This window comes from Typopeltis vanoorti, chromosome 13, assembly GCF_054136105.1.
Source record: "Typopeltis vanoorti isolate ZY-2024b chromosome 13, IOZ_Tvanoo_1.0, whole genome shotgun sequence".
NCBI lineage: Eukaryota > Metazoa > Arthropoda > Arachnida > Uropygi > Thelyphonidae > Typopeltis > Typopeltis vanoorti.
This window is the reverse complement of record NC_143561.1, coordinates 58163352-58187218: the sequence shown is the minus strand read 5'-3', so window position 1 is coordinate 58187218 and position 23867 is coordinate 58163352. Positions and strand designations below refer to the sequence as shown.

The following is a 23867-nucleotide window of genomic DNA, read 5'->3' as shown; positions in this document are numbered from 1 at the left end:
GTGCTGCTATATTTACCAATTTTCGGATGGATGCACCAAAGAAGAAGAATGAAGCCAGTAGGTCAAGCTCATCTTTGGGTGATGATATTATAGAACCAACTGAACGCGAGATCCATGAAAATATAAATGAGCAAAAGTTGTGCCCAAAGGCACCGGGCAAGAAATCAGAAGACTGGACCACTATTTGAACAGAAAGAAAGTTTAAGGCATTTTTCTATTTCAAAATCAGAATTTTTTTTTTTTTTTTTTTTTTTTGTAGCTGTTGTGAGCTGCAACGTAAGCTGAGTATGATGGAATTTTGACTAGCCACTCATGATCCCCCCCCCCCCCACTTCTTGAATTGCCTTGTTGGAGAACCAAGGATTAGATAATGATCAGGAATTTGAGACAGAATAAAGAATAGGCAGAACTAATTCTCACTTCATTCAGGTGAGAATTAGTTCTGTTATTTAGTTATTTAATTATAAAATTAATATTTTATATATTATTTTTCTTGTCAATTTTATATAATTATATCATCATCATCAAATTCGTGCCATGTACCCTCAAGGGGTGTACAGGATACGACAGTACTACATGAAAAAATTACATCATTACTAACTTCCTATCTACAATTTTCCTCCAAATCAGTCTGTTACTTGTCAAGACTCCAACATTATCAGATCTTATATTTCTATCGTCTAAGGCACTTTGTACCGTATCAATCCACCTATATCTTGGTCTTCCTCTGGGTCGTTTTCCTGCCAACCTGGCAGAGAACACTTGTTTCACTAATCTTTCCTCTTCCATTCTATTTAAGTGCCCATACCACCCGAGATTAGCTCTGCTAACGCATTCCTGGATGCTGACAATGTCAAGTTCTTTCCTAATATCCTCATTTTTAATATGATATTGCCATTGATGCCATCTGTTCATGCCTCTAATCTTTCTCAGGACTCTCATATCTGCGGTCTCTAGTCTTTGGTCAAGTGTTTTACTTCTGACCCAGCTCTCAGATCCATAAGTTAAAACTGGTTTGAACACTGTCTTGTATACAGCTAATTTAGGGTTCTGACTAATTTCTCTCTTATTCCATATATGAATTTATTCAATTGACTTCCCACCATACTAGCTTTGCTGATTCTGTTGTCTATTTCTATATTTAATTTACCATCTTCAGTAAAAATCGTGCCTAAGTAGCTGAAATGTTTTACTTGTTCCACAGGTTCCCCATTCACAACACAGTTGACATTTTCAATGGTTCTGCCTATTTTCATTGTCTTTGTCTTTTTATTGCTGACATTCATACCATATCTATTACAACAGCTATTCGATTTAGTCAGAGAATCTTGCAGACTTGTAGCAGATTTATTTAGAAGTATAACATCATCCGCATAAAGCAAAGAGCCGACGATAACATCTCCAATTTTGATATCAGGTTTAATACCACTTTCCTTCATAATGTGATCCATATAGATAATGAATAACAGAGGGGATAATGTACATCCTTGTCTCACACCAGATTTAACATTAAACCATCTTCCTGTACTTCCTTCAATTCTAACTGCTGACTTACAACTCAAATAAAGACTAAGTATTGCTTGATATAATGCCCCATTGATACCATATAACTGCAGCGTATTGAATAGCTTCTCTCTTGGCACCTTGTCATATGCCTTTTCCAAATCGACAAAACTTAAATACAGATCTTTGTTATATTCCCATGCTTTCTCGACTATTTATCGTAAAGTGAAGATCTGATCCAGACAGCCTCTATTTGGCCTGAATCCAGCTTGTTCTTCACCAAGCTTTTCTTCCACAATTCTTCTCAACCGTTTCTCAAGTATACTTGCATAGATCTTGCCAGGAACACTCTGTAGAGAAATACCTCTGTAATTCTCACATTCAGTTTTATTTCCCTTTTTATATATGGGTACTATGAGAGCTCTACTCCAATCATCGGGAATTCGTCCCTCTGTCCAGGCTTTCTGAACTATGCAGTGCAGCCACTGTAAGACTTTTATACCACCATACTTCAGCATTTCTGGTCGAATATCATCTACTCCTGCTGCCTTTCCACATTTCAAGTCTTTAATGGCTTTTTCTACTTCAAGTATGGATATGTATTCCTGACTGCATGCCTGGTCAGTGTTTTTTTATCACTGTCTCTTCTCTCCATGTGAATTTGTGCACATTTTTATGTTGGAACATGGTGTTAGTAATAACCAGTCCATGTCCTGAGCAGAAATCCAACAGATATTTGCCATTATTATTAGCTTTGCTCTTTTCTCCAAATTTTCCCAAAATATTTTTGTATGTCTCACAATCATTTCCTACTCTGCTATTTAGATCCCCAACAAGGACCAACTTTTCCTTTTTCATTGTGTCAGTTGTTTTTTCTAAAGCATTAAAAAATTCCTCCACTTCTACCTTAGTAGAACCTTCTGTGGGACCATAGGCACAAATAAGTCTCATTGTCCAGTTCCCCATTCTCATATGTGCCCACATTACTCTACTTGAGACTGACTGTCATTCAAGAAAATTAGCCTCGTATTTTGTGTTGAATACTATAGCTACTTTTTCCTTTCCTTATTTGTCATTGCCTGAATATAACATTCTGTATTTATTGCTCAGAAAGATCTCACCAGTTTTGGTCTTTTTTGTTTCAGTCACCCCTATTATGTCGATCTGTACTTATCTAATTCCTCAGCTAGCTCCATTTCTTTGCCATTCAGGCTTCTTACGTTGATAGTACCGATCTTAACTCAGGTGATGTTGAGTTGGGGTTTGTTTTCAGATTTGTTCCAGTAGCTGACTTTTCGCTGTTCGCCCTGGTTCCCTGGCGAAAACAAGAGGGGCCTTGTTTAACCGGGCGACGCCCCAGCCGCCATAAAATTTTGTTATGTTGTATCATGATTTTTATTTTGGTTTAACCAATAAGAATACAATTTGGTCGGCTAAATCCCAAATTGCCAGCCCATCCTCGTTCGTTCAGTATCAAAGTAGATAGCCAACAGGGTGCACCACAAGAAGGTGAGGATTGAACATTATGTCAGAAGCCCTGGTCGGTTCTCCGCATTCCTTTAAAGGCTATGTGGAGGTCTCCTCTCAGTTATACAGCTTTGACCCTTAAGCACCCCCTAACAACTATATTTTATAATTTACAATAAAATCTTGTCAATTTTATTTGTACAAACACAACAGATGGATGTGATGATGAAAGACCTGAAACAGATGATAAATGAACACTAAACCTAACTTGTTCATTATGCTAAGAAGGAGTCATAAACAAACTGAGCAAGTCAATAACCAAGTATAATTTGGGATGACAACATAATCTGTATGCTGCATTAATGAAATCTGAATATCTTATCTAGGGTTAACAGGGGATTATTTCTCTTATTTCTGCCATCCAGACCACATTAACTGTCCACTTAATAATATACAAATGCTTAATTGCTTTTGAAGACAAAACACATGTCATCTGCAGATTTCCAGGAAAGTTTGCAGTTACAGAGATACTTTATTATAGTTTGAATATTTGAAGTAGAGTATGAATTAATAAACCAAATTAAAAACTTTTGATCCCCCCCCCATACAATGCAGACAAGAATCAAAGCAATGTAGTTTCTGAAATCAGTTGGATTATGATAAAATACTAGCACTCAGGTAATGGAATTCCTAAAGGTTTAATTAAGAAAAATTTATGGAAGTTTTAGAAAGGATGCAAAGAGAAAAAAAAAAAGAATTTTTTTTTTTTTTAAATGTGAATCCTACTGACAAAAGGCTGTAAACTGATAGTATGTGAGCATATGCACTGTGAGTGGACTAAGCATTCATAATTCTGAAACCCTGAGACCATAGAACTTCCTCCCATTTCAAATCTTCAATAACCAAGGTGGTAGTCTAACACTAGGAATGAAATTCATTCTACTACCTAACAAATACAATCAAACACCCATGTATATAGTGGGATTTGAAGCCATAGCTAAGTGGATAACATATCCACTCTCCAATCGTTCCAGAAAATGTATCATGAAGCAAATATGTACTAAAAAAATATTTACCCATGTATCAATGGCATCCTCAATATAAACATAAATTTAACAGTAGATCATGGGTTTGAACAGAGCAACATGGTCTGATTATACTAAAGTACTAAAAAAATCTATTAACTGAGACAAGCACTCTCTCACAATGGAGATATATGGAATTCATCAGATCTATTAAGATTAGGGCAATGTAGAAAAACACTGCAATTTTCTTTATATGATTCTTTCCATGAGGAATCTACTTTTGTGCAAGACTTGCAAGGTTTTCAGAGAATCTTGTGCTTGGAAATGATATGTTCTACAAATCTATATTACAGTGAGCCAAAAAAAGTATAATTTTAATGTTCCCAATTAACTTCCCTTTTACAGATATGCAGCCTTAATAAGTATAGGTGTTGAAACATTTCATATTAATGATCTCACCAAAATACTAGATACCCTAATCACTCTTCATCTCTTTCTCACTACTGAACTTTTTTAAAATATGCTATCAATTTTGATTATCATCAAGCCAATTCAGACCATAACCTAGCACAGGTTTTGTCTGAAATGACATAAGCATTCCAAGTGGAATTATCTTTGTGACTTCAGTGCCTCATTTCCCTGTTATTGAGTTCAGTCTTCTAACTGAAACATATACAATGAATACATCGCTGAAACAATTCATTTTCCATTTCACTTTAAATTCTTGAATTAGTTCTTCAAGTAGTATGTAGACTGCTCAACAGAAGAATCAACAAGATCACAACTGGCTTTTATTGAAATCTATCTTCCCTTTGTTTATATTAACCCCTTAACGCACTCAACCAAGTTAACTCGGGTCCAAGAAACTGAATTTTTTCCATGCACCCGAGTTAATATGTGTGACTGTGAATTTTGGTTTCACACATAAATACAACCGAATATACATGCTAGACAATTTTGTGCCTATTTCCTTTCAGCCGAGAAAAGTTGCCAATGGCGTGTATCAGCTATTTCGTTCACGTTTGCACATTTTTTGTCCACGATTATAACTGCCTAAATTTCTTTGAGCTTTTTTTTTTGATGATCAATTGATTCAACGTGTTGTGGATGAAACAAATAGATATGCGAGGAGTTGTACCCATGGTAAAGAAAATACTTTTTGATATGACACAAATCCAAATGAAATCAGAGTATTTTTGGCTGTTATACTTTTGCAAAGTATAGTAAAAAAAACCAGAATACAGTCATTATTGGACAAAAAATCCATTATTATATACACCATTTTTCCCGGATTGTATGAGCAAGAAACACTTTGAGGCCATAAAACAATTTCTACATTTTTCAAATAATGATGAATTTGATCCAGCAAATCACCCTCGCCCTAAACTAAACAAAATCTGGCCAATTTATGAAGATTTGAATAGAAAATTTGGCAATTTCATTACACCAGAGAAATTGGAGACTATTGACGAAAGTTTATTGCTTTATAAAGGTCGTCTGTGATGGGTGCAATACATTCCTCTCAAAAGGGCCAGATTCGGCATAAAAACACATTTATTATGTGAATCACAAAGTGGATATGTCTATAATTTTATAATCTATACTGGCAAGAATACTATTCTGGACAGAGATTTTAGCAATCTTCTAATGTCTTTGCAAGTAGTGATGAAACCTTTATTGAATAAAGGTTATTGTTTGACTATGGACAATTTCTATAACTCACCTGAATTAGCAGATCTATTGATAATAAATAAGACTGATGTTTATGGAAAATTACGCGTATCATGAAAAGTACCCAGTGAATTGAAGAATAAAAAATTTAAAACTGGAGAGGTAATTGGTTTTCAGAGAGGGAAGGTGTGTATAATGAAATGGAAGGACAAGAAGGATATCTCCCTTATCTCTACCATTCACACTACATCAATGGTAGATATAGAGACACACAAAGGAAGAATAAAAAAACCATAACTTGTGTTGGATTATAACCATACCATGGGTGGTGTTGATCACATTGATCAACACCTGTCTTCGTATGTTGTACCCAGAAAGAGAGGCAAGAAGTATTATAAAAAGATTTTCTGTCATCTCTTAGACCTGGCACTGCGGAACACTTTCGTGCTTTACCAAAAATCTAGCAGTAAGATGGATTCACTTGATTCGCCTCAAAGTAATCGAACTCTCCATTGAAAAATATAAAACTACAAGCATTTCAAGAAGTGGACATCCATCAAATATCCTAACACCAGTGAGATTATCTGCACGACATTTTCCATCTTTCATACCACCAACAGAAAAGAAAGAAAATTCAACTCCCCAGTGTTTCTCTGCTCAAGAAAAAGGAATGAACAAAATAAAAGGGTTCGCAAAGAAACAAGATATGTGTACTGACTGTTTACTAACTCGGTTTAGCAAAGTAGATGCAGTTTAGTTAACTTTTTTTTGCAAAAAAGAGACATTTTTTGTGTTTTTTTTCAAAGATTTGTTAATGTTCTTTTGTGTATAAAGAAAATAAAGAATAAAAAAATTGGCAGAAAAACGACCGCTTTTTTGATTTTTAATTGGTGCGTTAAAGGGTAAAGTTCAAAATACTTACAGATTATCAGTACACCCAAAGCTGAATCTTATGCAAAAAAGCAGGAAACTTGCATGAAGTCCAAATGGCAGCCATGCTTTCTGTCCCTTGTAAAAACTATTGGCCAAAACTTCTTTCCAGTTCTTACTCTGATTTCTATATATTCTCCTACCATTCCAAACACCAAAAAACATCCACTAATTTTTGATTTTTAGCCAGAGAAGAGTGTGTATTGAAGATTTTGTGTGCAAAATGGACAGACACCAACATCACCTGATCCTTACAATATTTCACTGACTGTTCTGAAGGTTTCTGCTCAGAAACAGGTGATTCCTGTTCCATGTCACCATTTATTTGCCTCCTATTGCAACTGTAAATTAGCCTATATTCAAATCTTTTCCAAAGAATGAAAAATCTTACCAGTAAAAGTACCATTAAATTTCTATGGTTTAATTCTTCTGAAGTAAAAATTTTTTCACTACTTGGAAACCTATCAACTAATAAACAATATCCTATATGGATCACATCATTACTAATTAAGATTTCCATGACACACTTTTGATAAGGATCTTGCTTATGTCACCCATCTTTGGACAAATGCCATGAAAAATAGAATAGCAAGTGGTTGCTCTTGATAGCTATAAAACATTTCATGTTCAGCCAAAGGCTTATAAAGTTCCCATTATACGGTCTCTCCTCTGAGCCTTTTGCAACAGGATTTCCAATTTTCTGTTTGGTCACATTATGTGTGATATGTATGCTTATCCTCAAACTTTGCAATTAACATTAGAGTACAAGGCTGTTCTTTCACCTACTCTTTCTATTAACATCCTTCTCCAGCTGAATGCAAATCAAATCTAGTTTTGTTAATGACAGAGTGCACTCCTCTTTCTCATTTTGTAAACGATCTTGCACTACACAAATCAAACTTTCACAATAACTTCTATGACCATAAGTTCTGGTCTCAACCATTCTTCAATAGGATTCCAATAAACTTGTTAAATTTTAATTTGTAGTAGTAAAGTTTAATCTTGTTATATTTTTCAAAAACTTTTCTTCCAGTCTTACTTTTGACAGTACTCAAATCTCTGGATAAGATGAAATTTCTCTAATTGAGATTAATCTCCAATCTTTTCTTAGTATAAAAATATAAATATCACCTTGGCATTCAAAATATTAAGTTCTCTTTTGCCCAAGATGTCAGTTTTCCTCTGAATTGCTATTAACTCTACACAAGTCACAAATCCATTCAGGTATTGAATAATGTTCTCATGTTTGGGGTGATGCCCCTAAGAACTCCATAAAAATACTTGACTCAATACAGAACCGAGTAATTAGGGTGATTAATGACCCACCACTTAGCATTTCACTTTATCTTCCACACATATTCAGTTTCTGCCGATTGCACTTTTTACATATATTTCCATGATCACCATTCATCAAAACAGGAACTAAATCATTCTTCCATGTTCCTCTACATCTTTCAACATACAAGCAGCAGTTACTCAATACTCCATGGTGGAATAACTCTCCTTCATAGTGCATTCAGAAAACATTTTTCTTTCTTTATTGATTATTTCTACTGCTATCTTTTAAAAGAGTCTTCTCCTCAGGTTTGAATCCAATGTTAACAAGCTTTTCACTCTTCAACTCTTTCAGCAGTACTAATGTATTGTACTACATACTGAATGGACTCGTATAGGATTTTACCATAAAATAAATGTTGGCTACAGTAGAATAAACTACAGGTACAAGTGCTCTGATAAGCCACAGAGAAGCCTGTCTTTCAACCCCGGAAATGACAAATTCTTCTGGATACAGTAGAAAGCACTTGAATACTAAGAAGGCTAAGCAGCCCTTTGTAATATGTTAAGATATACCTTTAATATAAAGGTTGACCTCTAAGGATTAACTATATGACTTCCTTTTGAAAGGCTGAAGAAACAGTGTTATTATTATATGGATTTGGTAATAAACATTTTCTGAAAATATTAGAAGAGAAAGTGTATTTATGTGTTATATATATGTCTTGCTAGGTTAACTAATGTGGCCATACTATAAGTCTATACAATAAATTGAAGAAGAAAATATCCTCAAAAGGTATTACAGCACAAAACTTTCTCTGAAGATATTTTTTAGCTGCCAACAACTTGAGTGTAATTATACCTCTCTTAAACTGACACTTGCTATTATACCATGCCAACCTCAAGTCATGCATTGCTTATTACTTTATGAACTCAAGTTTTTCCCACTCAAATCCCTTTTATGCCCTCCAAACGTATACAAGATTCTTTATGTTTTAAAAGAGGTAAACCGTGAGTAGACATATCGGTACACAATAAATAACGGAAAAAACTCACGTAGAAAGATTATTTATTAGTATAATTTTCGCCTATATGTCACAGGCATCTTCAGTACATTAAGCTCAAAATTAAACACTAACTGACAATTCCAAAAAGCGCCACCTAAGTAGCTGGTGTAAGATAACTAAAAAGGTCAATAACTTACCTTAAAAAAAAAAAGTTAGGAAAGATTAGCTGATTTGTAAAGTACTATCTCCCATAAAGGGGATAGACGTAAGCCGTCGGATCTGTTTAAGTTAGGAGAATGAAGTAGAGTTTCACATGTTTCTTTATAAAGGCGTTCCATGAGAAACTGACTTTTGTGAAGAACTCTTGTCTTTCTCCAATGAACTCTGTGTCTAGTGAAGATGGCATGTTCAGAAAGTCCAGACTTTTCAGGTTTAAAGTAATATGTTAAGATATACCTTTAATATAAAGGTTGACCTTTATATTAACACCAATCTTATATTGAATACTTTAAATATAAGCCTTTATAAAGAAACATGTGAAACTCTACTTCATTCTCCTAACGGCTTACGTCTATTCCCTTTATGGGAGATAGTACTTTACAAATCAGCTAATCTTTCCTAACTTTTTATTGTATTAATTTTTTTTTTTTTTTTTTTTTTTTTTAAAGGAAAGTTATTGACCTTTTTAGTTATCTTACACCAACTACTTAGGTGGTGCTTTTTGGAATTGTCAGTTAGTGTTTAATTTTGAGCTTAATGTACTGAAGATGCCTGTGACACACAGGCGAAAATTATACTAATAAATAATCTTTCTACTTGAGTTTTTTCCGTTATTTATTGTGTGCCAAGATTCTTTATGACTTGCCTATTTAGCACACATCTTCTGTTAATTAATGAATTCAAATTGTTATTTCTAGGTACTGAAAAAAAAAATCATACTAGTTGAGTCTATCTAGAGTTGAAGAACTGTACCTTGAAAGGAACATGGCAATTCTCTATCACAAAATCAACCAAAGCTAAGCTTAGATCACTTAAATATGGTGAAAGGGAAAAACAAATATTTCAAGCTGTTCTGGCCTGAAAACTTTATTCAGCACTTGACTTCTTTGAACTTGAAACAAGCATTTCTTTCCTTGGTGTGACTATATCTGTTAAAAGCAGGTAAATTAATCTCTGTAACTATATAAAGGTTTAAGAAGGAGAAAAAAAAAATCAACAGAACACCATGCATTAACACACTTGAAAAAGAACCAGGTTTAAGACTATATATTTCTATTGAGTATGGGACTGTGGAACTTGAAGCAAGGCACTTTACCAAAGCAACTTCATATGTTGTCTCATCTCAGTTTTGTTTTTTGAATTTTCAGTTTTGAAACCTAGCTTAACTGATACCAAATGCAAAGTGTTGCTAGCATCAGATTTATATTTTTGGTGTGAATGCATTATATACTGCATGTGTTATAGAAAATATTTTTATTTTAATTAATTCACATTCAGAGAGAGTTATTTTAATTTATGAAATGTATTAATTTATTACCTGTTAAAAATTATATGCTGCAAAAACTTATCCCATTCAAAAGAGAAAAAGTTGAGGAATGTTACTCTAAACAACATTAGATCATAAACTCATAAAACTAACAAAAAACGCTTATCACTTTTACATCCTTATGTTAACACTTAATACTTTATATTATTCAAGCCAATATATAAAAAAAATCAAAAATACTTACCATTTAACCAGAAGCAACAGTTCACCATTAAAATTAGCAGCACCAATAATCTTCTCTGTTTCAAGACCACGATCAAATGCTTGAAGACTATCATATTCCTAAAATTTTTGAAAATATTTTCAGCATACAAGAAATGAAGAAATAAAAAGAAATTAAACCAAGAACCAGCAAACAGAAGGAAAAAAAAAAAATTAAACAATTGGATGGAATATATTAAATAAATGCAGAAAGAATGACTGCTTAAACAAGCATGATTGCTGATTGCAGATGTAAGCCATAAGTGACAAATTCAACCATAATGTAAACATTTCTAGTAACCAGAAGCAAAAAAATTCAGGTCACGTGTACATATGTTCACTTGGAACATTTAGTTCATTGTGCAGAAATATACTGAGTATCGTAACTGGACACCATCTCCCATATTAAAATGTAACAACATACTGTATTCACAATTATCATGGAATCTCCCATAAGGCACATGCTCAGTCACCTGTTGCCATTGTTATTGTCTTGACAACTGCAGCAATATATTAAGTCTGTAAAAACTGGATAAGAGTACTTTCCTGGCAAGAAAATTTTGTATCATGTTTACCTGATCCAATTAAAAGTGGAGAACATTTTCTATGCATAATTTACATAAAATAGATAGAACTGATGTCCTTTGGTTCATAGCATGACCTAAGTACCTGAGTCTTGCTATGTTTTCAGATTTGAATTAGCCATCAGGTAATAGTTACTTTCAAGCTATTGCTATATGTACTATATATATCACAAGGCTATATATCATATGTACTATATCTATCTTTTGAGAACAGTTCAAGACGCATAAGGATAACCATATCATTATTCTGTCACCCATTAAGGAACTCAATCCTTAATTAAGCATCTTTGGAATGAAGAAGAATGAGCCACCTGTAACAGGATTCTACTAAACTCTAATCTTCAACAACTGTGGAATGTAAATGAGTTGCACAGGCCAACCAAGTCTTCTAAAATGATTTTGGCTTTCACAAAATCCATTCTTGAGAGAGAGAGAGAGAGAAAAAAAAAATGAAGCTCATTAAAATAAACTACTATTCACTAGTATGCAAGTTTATTGTACTTAATGAACTGGCCATTAAGTGTATATGTGTTGTGATACATAACTTGCCAGACTACATTATAAACTTTGCATTAAATGTAAGAATATTACCAATAACAAAGGAGCACATAGCAAGCAATTTATATATATATATAAACTGAAGATGCCAAGAAAATATATTCTTGTTTCATCCCTCTATCCAAGCATAAACAAACAAAGTTTGCACGTGAAGTAACTCCATGACTGAGTTACTTGTATATAGAATCCAGAGTATTTTAGTAATAAGACTTTTCATTTGACTGTTAAACTACTTGGAAATATGACTTCTGCATTACTTCAACCTTGGTATCACTTCTGGGTCTGACTCCAACTAATGAGATCTCAATAAAGGTCAAAGCCAGCCTGGGTAGTGTCCTTTCCCATAAAGCATAGCATTATACATGTCTGTAAGGATATGTGCATTGCATTATGGGATATTAAGGCAATCGATATGAAATCATTAGCCTCTATATACAAGTAGCCCAGTCGTGAAGTTAGTTCACACACAAATTTTGTTTGCTTATGCTTAGATAAAGGATGAAACCAAGAATATAATTTCTTCGCACCTTTATTTATGGCCTAACCAAGTAAAAAAATTTGCAACATCATGTGAAAAGGTTCCCCAACTTTTCGACACATTAGGTAATGAACTGGACTGAAAAACTGTTCATCTCTCTTTCTCTCTCAGTTGTATATTAAAACTTCTAGACCTATTCACAAATATATGCCTCAGTTCCAACTTTAATAATGCTCATTTCCATGTGCAATGATTTTGATCTTTATCTTCTTTAGCTAAAAATTTCTCATTCTCTCAAATTAGTTTGTTCTCTCTATTACTCTTTTAATGATAGAGCTTCTTTATTTCCTTTCTTCAAATGTTAATTTTCTCAAGACTAGCATAACTTTCATTTGACTGCACAAATTCAAACAAACTAAGATGCAGAAGTAATTGCCAGTAATCTCATACAAAGAAATCAGAAAAGTACTAAATAACTTAGATACTAAAATCTTCTGGTCTCTCTCTAATTGTTTTCAAACACTGGGGTCCAGAGTTAACACCCATCCTGCATTGTGTTTACTATCTACTGTAAAAAAGTACATATCTGGTACTTATCTCAAAGCATGGAACCAATCTTGTATCCATCCTATTCAAAAAAAAAAAAAAAAAAAAAAAAAAAACCGCTGACTGATTACCATCACTTCAGTCCATTCCAAAATAATGGAGAAAGTAGCCAAACTCCTCCACTACTTAGAGGTCAACCAATTAATCAGCAACCATCGAGGTACAGATTCAAGATTCACAGCTGCCTCAAGCTTACATCACCTCCCAAAGGACATGTGTCATCAAAAGGCTCAGAGAAACTTGTGCCCTCGACATTTCTAAAGCCTTCAATTATGTGTGGCATCGTGAACTGCTTAACAAATTGTCATCCTTTGGTCTTCCCCACACCATCTATAACTGCATAGCTGCTCGCTTAAACAATCTGGTTTTCCTCTGCAAGTCATGGTAGATAGCTCCCTCTCTTCAAGCCTCACCAATACTAGTGCCTTAACTTCCCTACCATCTGAGGTGGATGAAATAGTGAAATCAAATTGCACTTTTTATTGAACAGGTATTACAGAATTGTATCCAGATTTCACAGGACATCTATAGACATCATGGCCAGTTGGGGTGTTAAGGCTGTCCTATCACTTACTCTCTTTCTCCTATTCATAAACGACCTACCCATTCCAGCTAGGGGTATACAGCATATAGAAAGCATGTTAGTAGCATGCATGTAAAATAACTATTCTACTACCAGCACAGTTCTTAGGATCACTGAAATAAAAAAGCTTTGTTAACATGACGATGCAGAGATACCATTAATGTGATGGAACATATAAATTGATCAGTTTCTCTGCTTAATAATTAACATGCACTTATAAATAATATGTTTATGACAGTCAAATGCAATTATTTTAGAATCATAAAGACATACTGCAAACATCATAAAATTTAAATTCCCAAATACAATAAAACCACAACTCACCCCTAACTTCTTATTCTTCTGTGTAGAATTTTCATTTCCAGTTCGTCTTCTCTTTTTTTCGGCAGACTCTTTGAATTTCTCTTCAAATTCAGCAATTAATTCAGGACAGTCAAGATTTTCTTCAGGCTCCCAAGTGTTTTCTGAGCTTTAAATATAGTATTTTAATACTGAGTTGTAATGACAAAGGGCAAGCTTCCTCTTTGAGTAATATAAGCAGTGGAATTTTTAATTAATACAGTAGATCCCACTTTTGTGACAGGTTTAACTTTTCTGCTATGACTGCATGAAATGCTACACCACAAAAGTGAGGCAACTGAGATATGTCTGTCAGTCAGCAACAGCAAGTTGCTGACTGACAGACCACAGCATACAATAGAAAATTATGCATTTTAACTAGTGTGAATGATTTCTTACCTGAATCAACAATTTTTTTTTTATTCGATAACTAAGTTTTACATCACATAATACTGTACACATTTATGTTTTAAAAACCATTTCTGAATCACTATAACCAGATCACTTTGCAAGTAGAGATTGGAAATTAATCTACAGTCTGAAATTGAAATTAACTCTTGTAATCTGCTTCACTCTTCATTCATTTTGTTTAATTTAAAACTATTTCCAGTAGCATCTATCTGTGCCCTCTAAAATTTTCATAAAGAGAAACTTTCTTTCGTAAAATGAATTTCAGAGTGTAAATCCTTAAATTAGTAGAGGCGATGACATTAAAAGAGAAACAGGAAATTTTAATCCATCACAGATGCAGTGATAGGACTAGCCTCGTGGTTTTAGTTGTCTCATTCTACTATCTTAAAGAATGAACAAAAAATTTTGGAAAAGGTGAAAAGGCTAGGCCAATGTAATCAACTATTATCGGGGAAAAAAAAGGGAGGGAGTTTAATTCCTGAAGTTGAAAAATTATTAACTGCTTGAATCAATCAGACTGAAACTGATCATATGTCAAATGTGACAAAAAAAAAATATTTATTAAAGTTTAATTTAATTTATATCCTTAACTACGTTATTCAATTCCTTAAGTGTTTTAATAATGCATAACCAACGTATAAGCCTGTCTACGAGAATGATCATATGTCACTAAACTGAGTTACAATTTCAACGCAAGGCACAGTTGATCTCTGACATACAAAAGAACTGGCATGGTTTGAGACATCCAAAGGAAAGGCTTATTATTATTCAGGTCTCCATGGAGTCAAAAGACTCATTGTGGGAGATCCTTCCTAGAAAACACAAAGTCTAATCATATCACTCCTTGAACTCATTGACTGTTCTTGCTCTCACCACTCTATCAGGCAATGCATTCCACGATTCAACCACCCCCCATGCAAAGAAACCACTCCTCACCCTCTTGTTCACAGCTTTCTTTCGTAACTTCCAGGGATGGCCCCTTGTCATTGCTCCTTCCTGCTGTTCCACCAAGCAAAAGAACTTCCCAGTGTCAACCCTGTAACTACCTCTGAACAGTTTAAATCTCAATTATATCACTGCTCCTTCTATCTACCAAACTCTGCAGTCCACATTCCCTCAGCTGATCCCCATAACTAACATTGCACAGTTCTGAAACCATCTTTGTTATCTGCTTCTGTACCCTTTCCACAGTTAATTTATCCCCTTCAAATTCTGGGGACCAAATTTGAGAACAATAGTCTAAGTGTGGTCTGATCAGGGTCTTATACACTGGAATGATAACTCTTATCTCTGCAGGTCAGCATCCTTCTCAGTACCGCAGCAATCCTCTGGGTTACCTTCGCTACCTTTGCAATATATTCCCTGAATTTCAGTTTTCTATCAATCATCACCCCCAGATCTAGTCCCCCCCCCTTACTTCCTCCAATCAAGTATGCAGCCTCCCATCAACATATCGCAAACTTGAAGACTTTATTTTGCTGCATTAAACCGACACTCTCCCCATTCATTTGCCCATCTGTCTAGTTTATTCAAATCCTCTCGCAGGGTAGTCACATCTGCACTATTACTAATAACCCTTCCCAGCTTCACATCATCTGCAAACAACTGAATATCCCCTGCAATCCATTGACAATGTCATTGATATAAAGATTAAACAATACAGGTCCCACTACTGAGCCCTGTGGGACCCCACTTGTAACCTTCTGCCTCCTTGATATTGCCCCACCATACACAACTCTCTGATACCTATCAAACAGCCAATCCTGAATCCAGTTGACTAACCCAACATCTAAACCCATGTACTGCAACTTAAATATCAGCTTATCATAGGGTTTGCCAGATTTTGGAAAACCAAATATGGGACATGGGTGTTAAAAAAAAAAAGTCAACTCTACCTTAAAACGATTTTATTAAATGATATAATGTAAGAACATTATAATAATTAGGTGCAGTTCTGGCCTTATATTTAGCGCTGCTTTTAGCATTCTCTAACAAAACTGGATCATCTATTACAAGTTTATAGAAATCTTCACAAGCGATACTGATGCTAACTAAACACTGTAAAATTGCTTCCACTCTTTTCACATCTATCTTACTTCTCTCATCTGTCCATTGAATTGACATTAGCAAAAAAATTCTCTCAACATTGTGAGCAGGAATGCTGAACAAGTATTCACAAAGTTTGAGCAACTCAGAATACTGTTCTTTAAATTTAATTTGTTTTAATATAGCCTTCCATTTTTCATGGCAAGATTTCTTGTAACACTCCTCATTCTTGTTTTCTTGAAAAAATTTTCCAAGTATTACCTGATCAAATAATTCATTGTTGTTGATGTTCTTAGTTTTTAAATACGTACAGGTAGTTCTCAATTTATTCCCAATATGGAATTTTTTTTTAAAGCCATCCACATAAATGTATTAAAGTGCTCAAGCAGAGTTATCCATTTTTGCAAATAATTGTAACATGTGCCATAAAAATTTTATACTTCATTTAAAAAATTATCTTTCATTGTTTTTGAAATTTCAATTGCATTAAGAACTGTCTTCAAATTGGTTGGAATAAATTTTTCAACAGCACTTACTTTCGTTAATTCTAAATTATTTTCTTTCATTGCTGGTATGTGGTTTAACAAAATAAGTATCAATACTTTTGGAACTGGAACTCTGAATGCTCAAATTTGTGTTTCTGATGTGTTGTGTAATATCTGATCATCCCCTATTTGCAATACTAAACGTTCATCTACAGATTTTGCATTTAACTTTGCCTTTATGTTTTCCTTTTGCAATAAAATTCCATTTTTTCGAATAATCATCATTAAATATGCACTTTCATTTTGGTATTTTTAAAGGCTTAAGGAAAGAAACAAAAATTAATTTATCTTTAATTATATATCAACCAATCAATCAGTACGTGGATGTTATTTCAATAACATCCACGTACTGTACCGATACTACACGTTCAAATAAGAACTGTTTGAAAATAAGCAAAAATGCAATATATCTGTACAGATTTATAAATAAAATGCTTATACTAACTAAAAGCAATCAATGAAGGGGACTGTCGCTGCCATGCCACCACTGTAAACAGTAAACTCAATTTCCTCGCATTGTCAGATTTTTATGGCTTACAAATAAATTTTCGTTTGGATTATTCAAAAAAAAAAAAATTTTTTTTTTAATTATAATTGCTTAATAAAAGGCAATCATATTACTAAAACAAGAGCACCCCTTAATAAATCCATGTTGACTCTCACAGATAACATTACCCCTCATCTGCCCAACACTGTATATGGTCCCTCACTAAATTCTCCAAAGGCTGGTTTGACATCTTAACAAAGATAGCTAGCTTACAAAACATAAAAACTGAAGGTGACTCAGAGTATTAATGAGGGTGTGAAAGATTTCCCAGAAAAATTGGCTGAAATTATTGGAGAGGAGAGCTACAGTTCCACAAATTTTTAATGTTTATGAAAATTGACTTTTTGGAAACCAATGCCTTTGCAAATTTACGCTGGAAAAAAAAAAAAAAAAAAAAAGACTGGCTTCAAAGGATCAACTGATGTTCACATTTAGTAACACAAAACACATGTGCTGAAATGATTATTTTACTTATTAATAAAATAACAATTGACGTTTCGACCCCCTGTATTGAGGTCATCATCAGAAAGACACATGTGTATATAAAAACAAGCTAGTTGCTCTTGCACTCTACAAAGGTTAAATTGAATCTATGCTGTTAATTTATCTTACTTAGCCTGACCACTAGTGGTAAAAAAAAAAAAAACTACAATAAACCCTGCTAAAGTCCTCCCGTACTAAGATTTTCTTCTGGATTTGTACAGTTCAGGTTGCTATTGAAAGTTAAAAAAAAAACAAAACTTCGCAAGTCTTCTTGTATTGAGATTTTTCTTTGGCTTATTCTGGTTGCAAATGAATCCTCCACATTCTTGGAATAGTTAGACCAGTGGTCACCAAAGTTATCGATATAACATTGTTAGGGGTCGATAGAAAAATATAAGACATCAATGTACGGGTAATATTAAATTTGGTTAACTTGGATTACCTCCATCCTGAATGACAACGATGCAATTCGTGGGAACAGTGACATGAATAGGACCTGTAAGATGGAGCAAGGTCATGAAAATAGTTACGGAGGCCAATCAAGTAGGTCAAAATGATGCATTTACCAATAAGCGGATGTATGGTTCCCGCCCAGCCGGCGCAGTGGGAGCGAGATTGCAACACGTGCGTGGTTCTTATTTACTTATACTTACACGTAATCGATCCCAGTTCTCATTTTTGCGCATCGACATACAAGTGAGCGTTAATGTTCTAAAATTCATCAACATACATATTATAATTCAATCGAACTAAACTTCTCTATGCTGAAGAGTTGAGCAGGACTGATAGTAATACCAGTATATTAATATCACTAGTAATACCAGTGAATATTACTAGTGATAGTAATATATACTATATTATACATACAATAAACACTAACTATAAAATAAAGAATCTAAAAACTCACATAAGCGTCTTTTTTGCTTGTCCTATTATAATTAAGTAATAGTAAAATAGAGGAGGTCGATAAAAATTCAAGAAACTCTTGAAGGGGTCGACGGTCAAAGAAGTTTGGCGACCCCTGGGTTAGACCATTTTCATTTAGGTTAGGATTATGTTTAAGCATTTCACATGCTTTTTTAAATTTCCTCTTGAACCAGGTTTTGGTACAGTGTAGGGACTTGGTACCTTTCCAATCAATTCTGTGGTATGTCTGCAGTGCATGGTCTGAAAGGCCAGTTTTTCCAAAATGGGTGTATTTAATGTGTTGTTTGTGCTCATCCTTCCTAATTGGGATGGTTTGCCCTGTTTCCCCCTATGTATGGTAGGTCACATGTGCATTGTATTTTGTAAATCTATGGGTGGGCTAGGTGTGGAAGAGGATCTTTGGAAGAACTGAGTAGGTTTCTTAATTTTTTTTTGGGGGGGGGGGGGTTGAAGGTGGTTTTGATGTTGTATATGTGTAAAGTTCTGTCTATTTTTTCCGAAATGGCTCTAACATATGGCAATAGCATTCTTGAAATCTTTTTTGTTTTTAGTGGCATCTCTGTGGAGGATCTTGTGAATAGTTTTTTGCTGTATCCATTTTTTTTAATAAATGTTGATGATCTCGGATTCCTGGTTTAGAGCTTGCTACCATACATAGGGGAAACAGGGAGAACCATCCCAATTAGGAAGGATGAACAACACATTAAATATCTCCATTTTGGAAAAACCAGCATTTCAGGCCATGCACTCCAGATCACAGAATTGATTGTTAAGGTACCAAGTCCCTACACCACACCAAAACCTGGTTCGAGAGGAAATTTAAAGATGCATGTGAAATGCTCAAACACAATCCTAACCTGAACAAAAATAGTCTAACCATTCGAAGAATGTGGAGGACCCATTTGCAACCATTATAGCAACCAGAATAAGTCAAAGAAAAATCTCAATAAAAGAAGACTTGAAGTGTTTTTTTTTACTTTCAATAGCAACCTGAACTGTACAAATCCAGAAGAAAATCTTAGTATGGGAGGACTTTAGTAGAGTTTATTGTAGTTTTTTTTTTTTTTTTAATACCACTAAAGGTCAGGCTAAGTAAAAGATCAATTAACAGCATAAATTCGATTTACCTTTGTAGAGTGCAAGAGCATGTAGCTTGTTTTCATATACACGTGTATCTTTCTGATGACGACCTCAATACAGGGGTCGAAACGTCAATTGTTATTTTATTAATAATAAGTAAAATAATCATTTCAACACATGCATTTTGTGTCCCTAAATCGTAAATATGAATGCTGATCACCGTATAACCTTAAAAGAAAGAATCAATTGATGTTGCTGGTAGGTGCTAATGCAGCAGGAGATTGTCAGGTTTCCCAATCACTTTGTTCCTGGGGTCAAAAAATATTGTACTGACAATGATCTTCCTTTCAAAGTTTTGCTATTTATAGGCCATCCTTTGATCCATTAACATGCTCATCCTAACAGTTTTCACTCTTCCATGCTATTCAATTCTTTAAACAATGAACACCTTGGTTCAAATGTGTTTTTCATGTTTTTTTTCATATGTTCTGTTATCTTCACAGAATATTTGAAAAATTGATGAAGGCAATCAACATGGAAGATAGTAATACAAGAGTTTTGACAAAAAAATTAACATTTTTCATGGTATAAAACTATTGGAGATCTAGAATTAAGTCAGTGGATCCAACCTAAAATTTAGAAGACACTCTCACAGTTAACTGAAAAAAAACTTTGAAAGTTTTGAATCTTCTCTGAAAAATATAACTATGGTTGAAATAGCAAAGCAATTGGCTCCAGAAATCTCTATTGAAGATGTAAACCAAATGCTGAGCTTACATGAAAAAGGAGACTAATAGAGAAACTTAAGAAAATGACAGAACAAAAGAAAACATTGAAGAATAAACTGAAAAATCTGATTCTATGCCTACTTTTACATTACAGACCCAGGGGGTTTTTGAAAACAAATTGATTCAGGTCAATTTTTTAAATTATAATTTTGAACAGAACTTGTAAGTCTTGACCATAGTAAAAAAGAATGACATGTCATGCCACATTAAAATTTATTGAGAAAGGAAAGATTCCTTAGTTCAGAAGAAAATGTGGGTAGTTTTATTTTAGAAGCTCTGAACAGCAAATCCTGTAACATTTTCACTTTTGCATAATTAAATAAACATGCTTCTTTGTCATTTCATTATTTAAGTGCCACATTTTTAGTCTCGTGGCCAATCTGATGTGGCATAATAGAGTCCAGACTGCATTTCCAGGAACACAACCTCCATTCATGACACTAGACCTATGGGAAATTAAAGTTTGATTTATTAAAGCTCACTTAACAATGTTTTTAGGAATAAATTAAGTCATAAACTGAAGGGGTCTACTGTACACTCAACAATTAGAATTACATTTATTAATGAATGAAGAAACAGTTATATTCATTTTGGCAGGTAAATTAATTTTCCAGTTATCACTAGTAGAGAAATTATTATAATCAATATCTGAGAATCGCCATTGTGTACAAACATCCAATACAAATGCCTCACACTATTCCCATACTACTCACCACACAACTTCAAATTCATTCACTGACTGCATCATGTATCTTTAGATAACAAGTAGAAAAGCTTATATGTTAGAAATATGCAAGTTTAACAGTATTAATACAGAACACATAATATAAGAAAATAATTATTTATTCAACTTATTTGCTAATAGGCTGAGCCTCCATAGTGCAATTGGAAGAATAATGGAACATTACCCTTCAAGACCTGAATTCGATTCTTGTCGTGACAAAGGAAATCCTTATATGGGCTTTTCAACTGAAGGTGAGTTAGCCAATCTCATATGGAGGTAGAAGGTTTTTTCTCCCAGAAAATCTGGTTTATTATTTTGCGTACAAACAAATCAGCCTTCAGAACACACACAATTTACAAACAAAAATACAGTTGTTGGTGATGATGGGTGGTAAATGGCGTTGATGGTAGTAGAGTTGTAGTAGGAGAATTAAGTAGTAGTGGAAAGGGGGGTGAGACGTATTTAGCAAAGTAGAGTAGAATGACTCCTTGAACTCCCTGGAGGTGTCACATAATAATAGTAATAATAATATTAATATTCTGGTAACATTATATCCAGCATCTTCAGAGCACAAACACATTTTGCCACAGTACATGAAACTGTAAATATTTGGTATAATAACGTGACTAGTTTAAAAAAAATTATAACTGACAATGCAAGGAACTAAAGTCCTAATTGGCACCATCTGTTGTCGGATAAAGAGAAAAACATGTATTAATTTGATCTTAAAATAACTGTCTCCCAGATTTTTGGTAAAGTGATACAGATATACTTGTTGAGGTTTGGAAAATGTTTTAAAGCTGGTGCTGATTCCAAAAACAGTTCCTCTGACTTACGACTTCTGTGCAGCACATGTTTTCTTCCATTTGATCCTGTGTGAAAGGGCATTCACAGCAGGGTTTGCCAGCTCCGACTTGCCATAACAATAATGGCAAATTTATTTTTTATATTCTCCAAGGCAGATTCTTCAAGAGTTCTTCCTGTCTGTCCATAGTAAGCTAGATCAAAAGTACAGAGCACTTCATATTCTCCTGGATATGATAAAGGAGAGAATTTATCCTTAGGTGAATGGATGAGAGCTGCCAATTCAAAATAGATTTAAAATGTGGCATGGAGCTGATATTTATTAAGCACTCTAGATATCTTTTGATACATTATTTTCTATTCTTTGGGATTGTAGCCATTGGCTAAAACAGTGCGATGAAAATAAATGAGTTCAGTAGTAAAAGCTTTGTCATAACTCTGGCTCTGTGAGTTAAAGTTTTAGGATATATTTTTGAGCTGGATGATGGTGTGAATGTTTATGCAAATATCTCCGTGTATGTGTGTGGGTTTTCTATAAACAGAAAAAGATAACGAATCATCAGGAAGGCATGTGACTAGTGTATCTAGGAAGGGCAGACAGTCATTAGTTTTCCTGTTCCATTGTGAAGTGGTTTTAGGGCGTTCACTATTTACAGAACCAGCGCTAGAGTCTTTGCCGCCCGCATGCAATTTCTATCTAAGTGCCCCTGTAATGATCCGGGCAGGCGTGGTTCTTTTATGATAATAAAAATTTAAATTATTTGAAATTTCTTAAATAAATTTTGACAGAACAGCCAAACGTTGGTTTGCTAAATGTAACGAACCGGGGGTGTTGACTAGGCAGGATAATCGTTAAAAACCCGAATATTCAAAAAATTCTCAAAAGTTAAAGCAAATTTTGATAAAGCCACTTCACTTTAATCATTGAATATAATGAAACAGGGATTATAGCCTTCACACCGACTAGAATCGCTAACAAAATTAAAATAAATTTTAATTAAATTTAAAATTTATTTGAACTAAAGTTTAAAAAATTCTTGCATTTTACAAGTTACTAAATTCTTAGTAACTTATAAAAATTATTAAAAAATTTTTACAAGTGTAAAAATTTTTTAATAATTTTTGTATTTAATAATTTAATAATTGAAATCACCTGCAAAGCCACCCCCTTCGGACTGACCCAGACCCGAGGCTCAAGTTAAACAAAATGGTCAAGGGCACTGACAATTCTTTAGCCGCTTCATGTACGACACGAGCTGGTATACCATCCAATCCCACAGATGTATTGACATTGAGGTTCTGTAAGAGACTATTTACCTCTACTTCATCACAATTCCAGTATAAGCTGTTGGTTCTTCCATTCCTGCAAAGTCACCACCTGGATGATATACTCTTACAAAGTGCTCGCTCAGTAATTCCACAATATCGACTGATTCGGTTACCTCCCTACCCTCAGCATTTTTCAAGATCATTCTACCATGAGCATTTTTCCTTTTACTTGCAACATATTGAAAAAACTATTTGGGATTCTCTTTAGCCTGCATGGCCAATTTTCTTTCGTAATCTGCTTTTGCTTTTCTTACCACCCTTGTTACCATCCTGGCCTGAGCTTTATACTGTTCCTGCGCCTGATGGTCACCTTTCTCCTTAAATTCCCTCCACAATTGTTTCTTTTTTTGCAGCTCAAGCTTAAAAGTGTTATTCATCCATTTAACTCCTACTTGATTTATTATTCGGAC

At 34.2% G+C, this 23867-nt stretch overlaps 1 protein-coding gene across 3 annotated transcripts in view; it reads right to left on the bottom strand.

Moving 5' to 3' along the window:
• LOC150100190 (chromobox protein homolog 5-like) overlaps positions 1-23867 on the bottom strand; it is a 112479-nt gene that overhangs the window by 34792 nt on the left and 53820 nt on the right. For all 3 annotated transcript variants that reach the window (XM_090403294.1, XM_090403295.1, XM_090403296.1), the window contains exons 3-4: positions 13759-13903; positions 10609-10706 (exon numbers count right to left, since the gene is read on the bottom strand). In XM_090403294.1, the coding sequence (XP_090259420.1) occupies positions 10609-10706; positions 13759-13903 (243 nt within the window). The remainder of the gene's footprint in view (positions 1-10608; positions 10707-13758; positions 13904-23867) is intronic.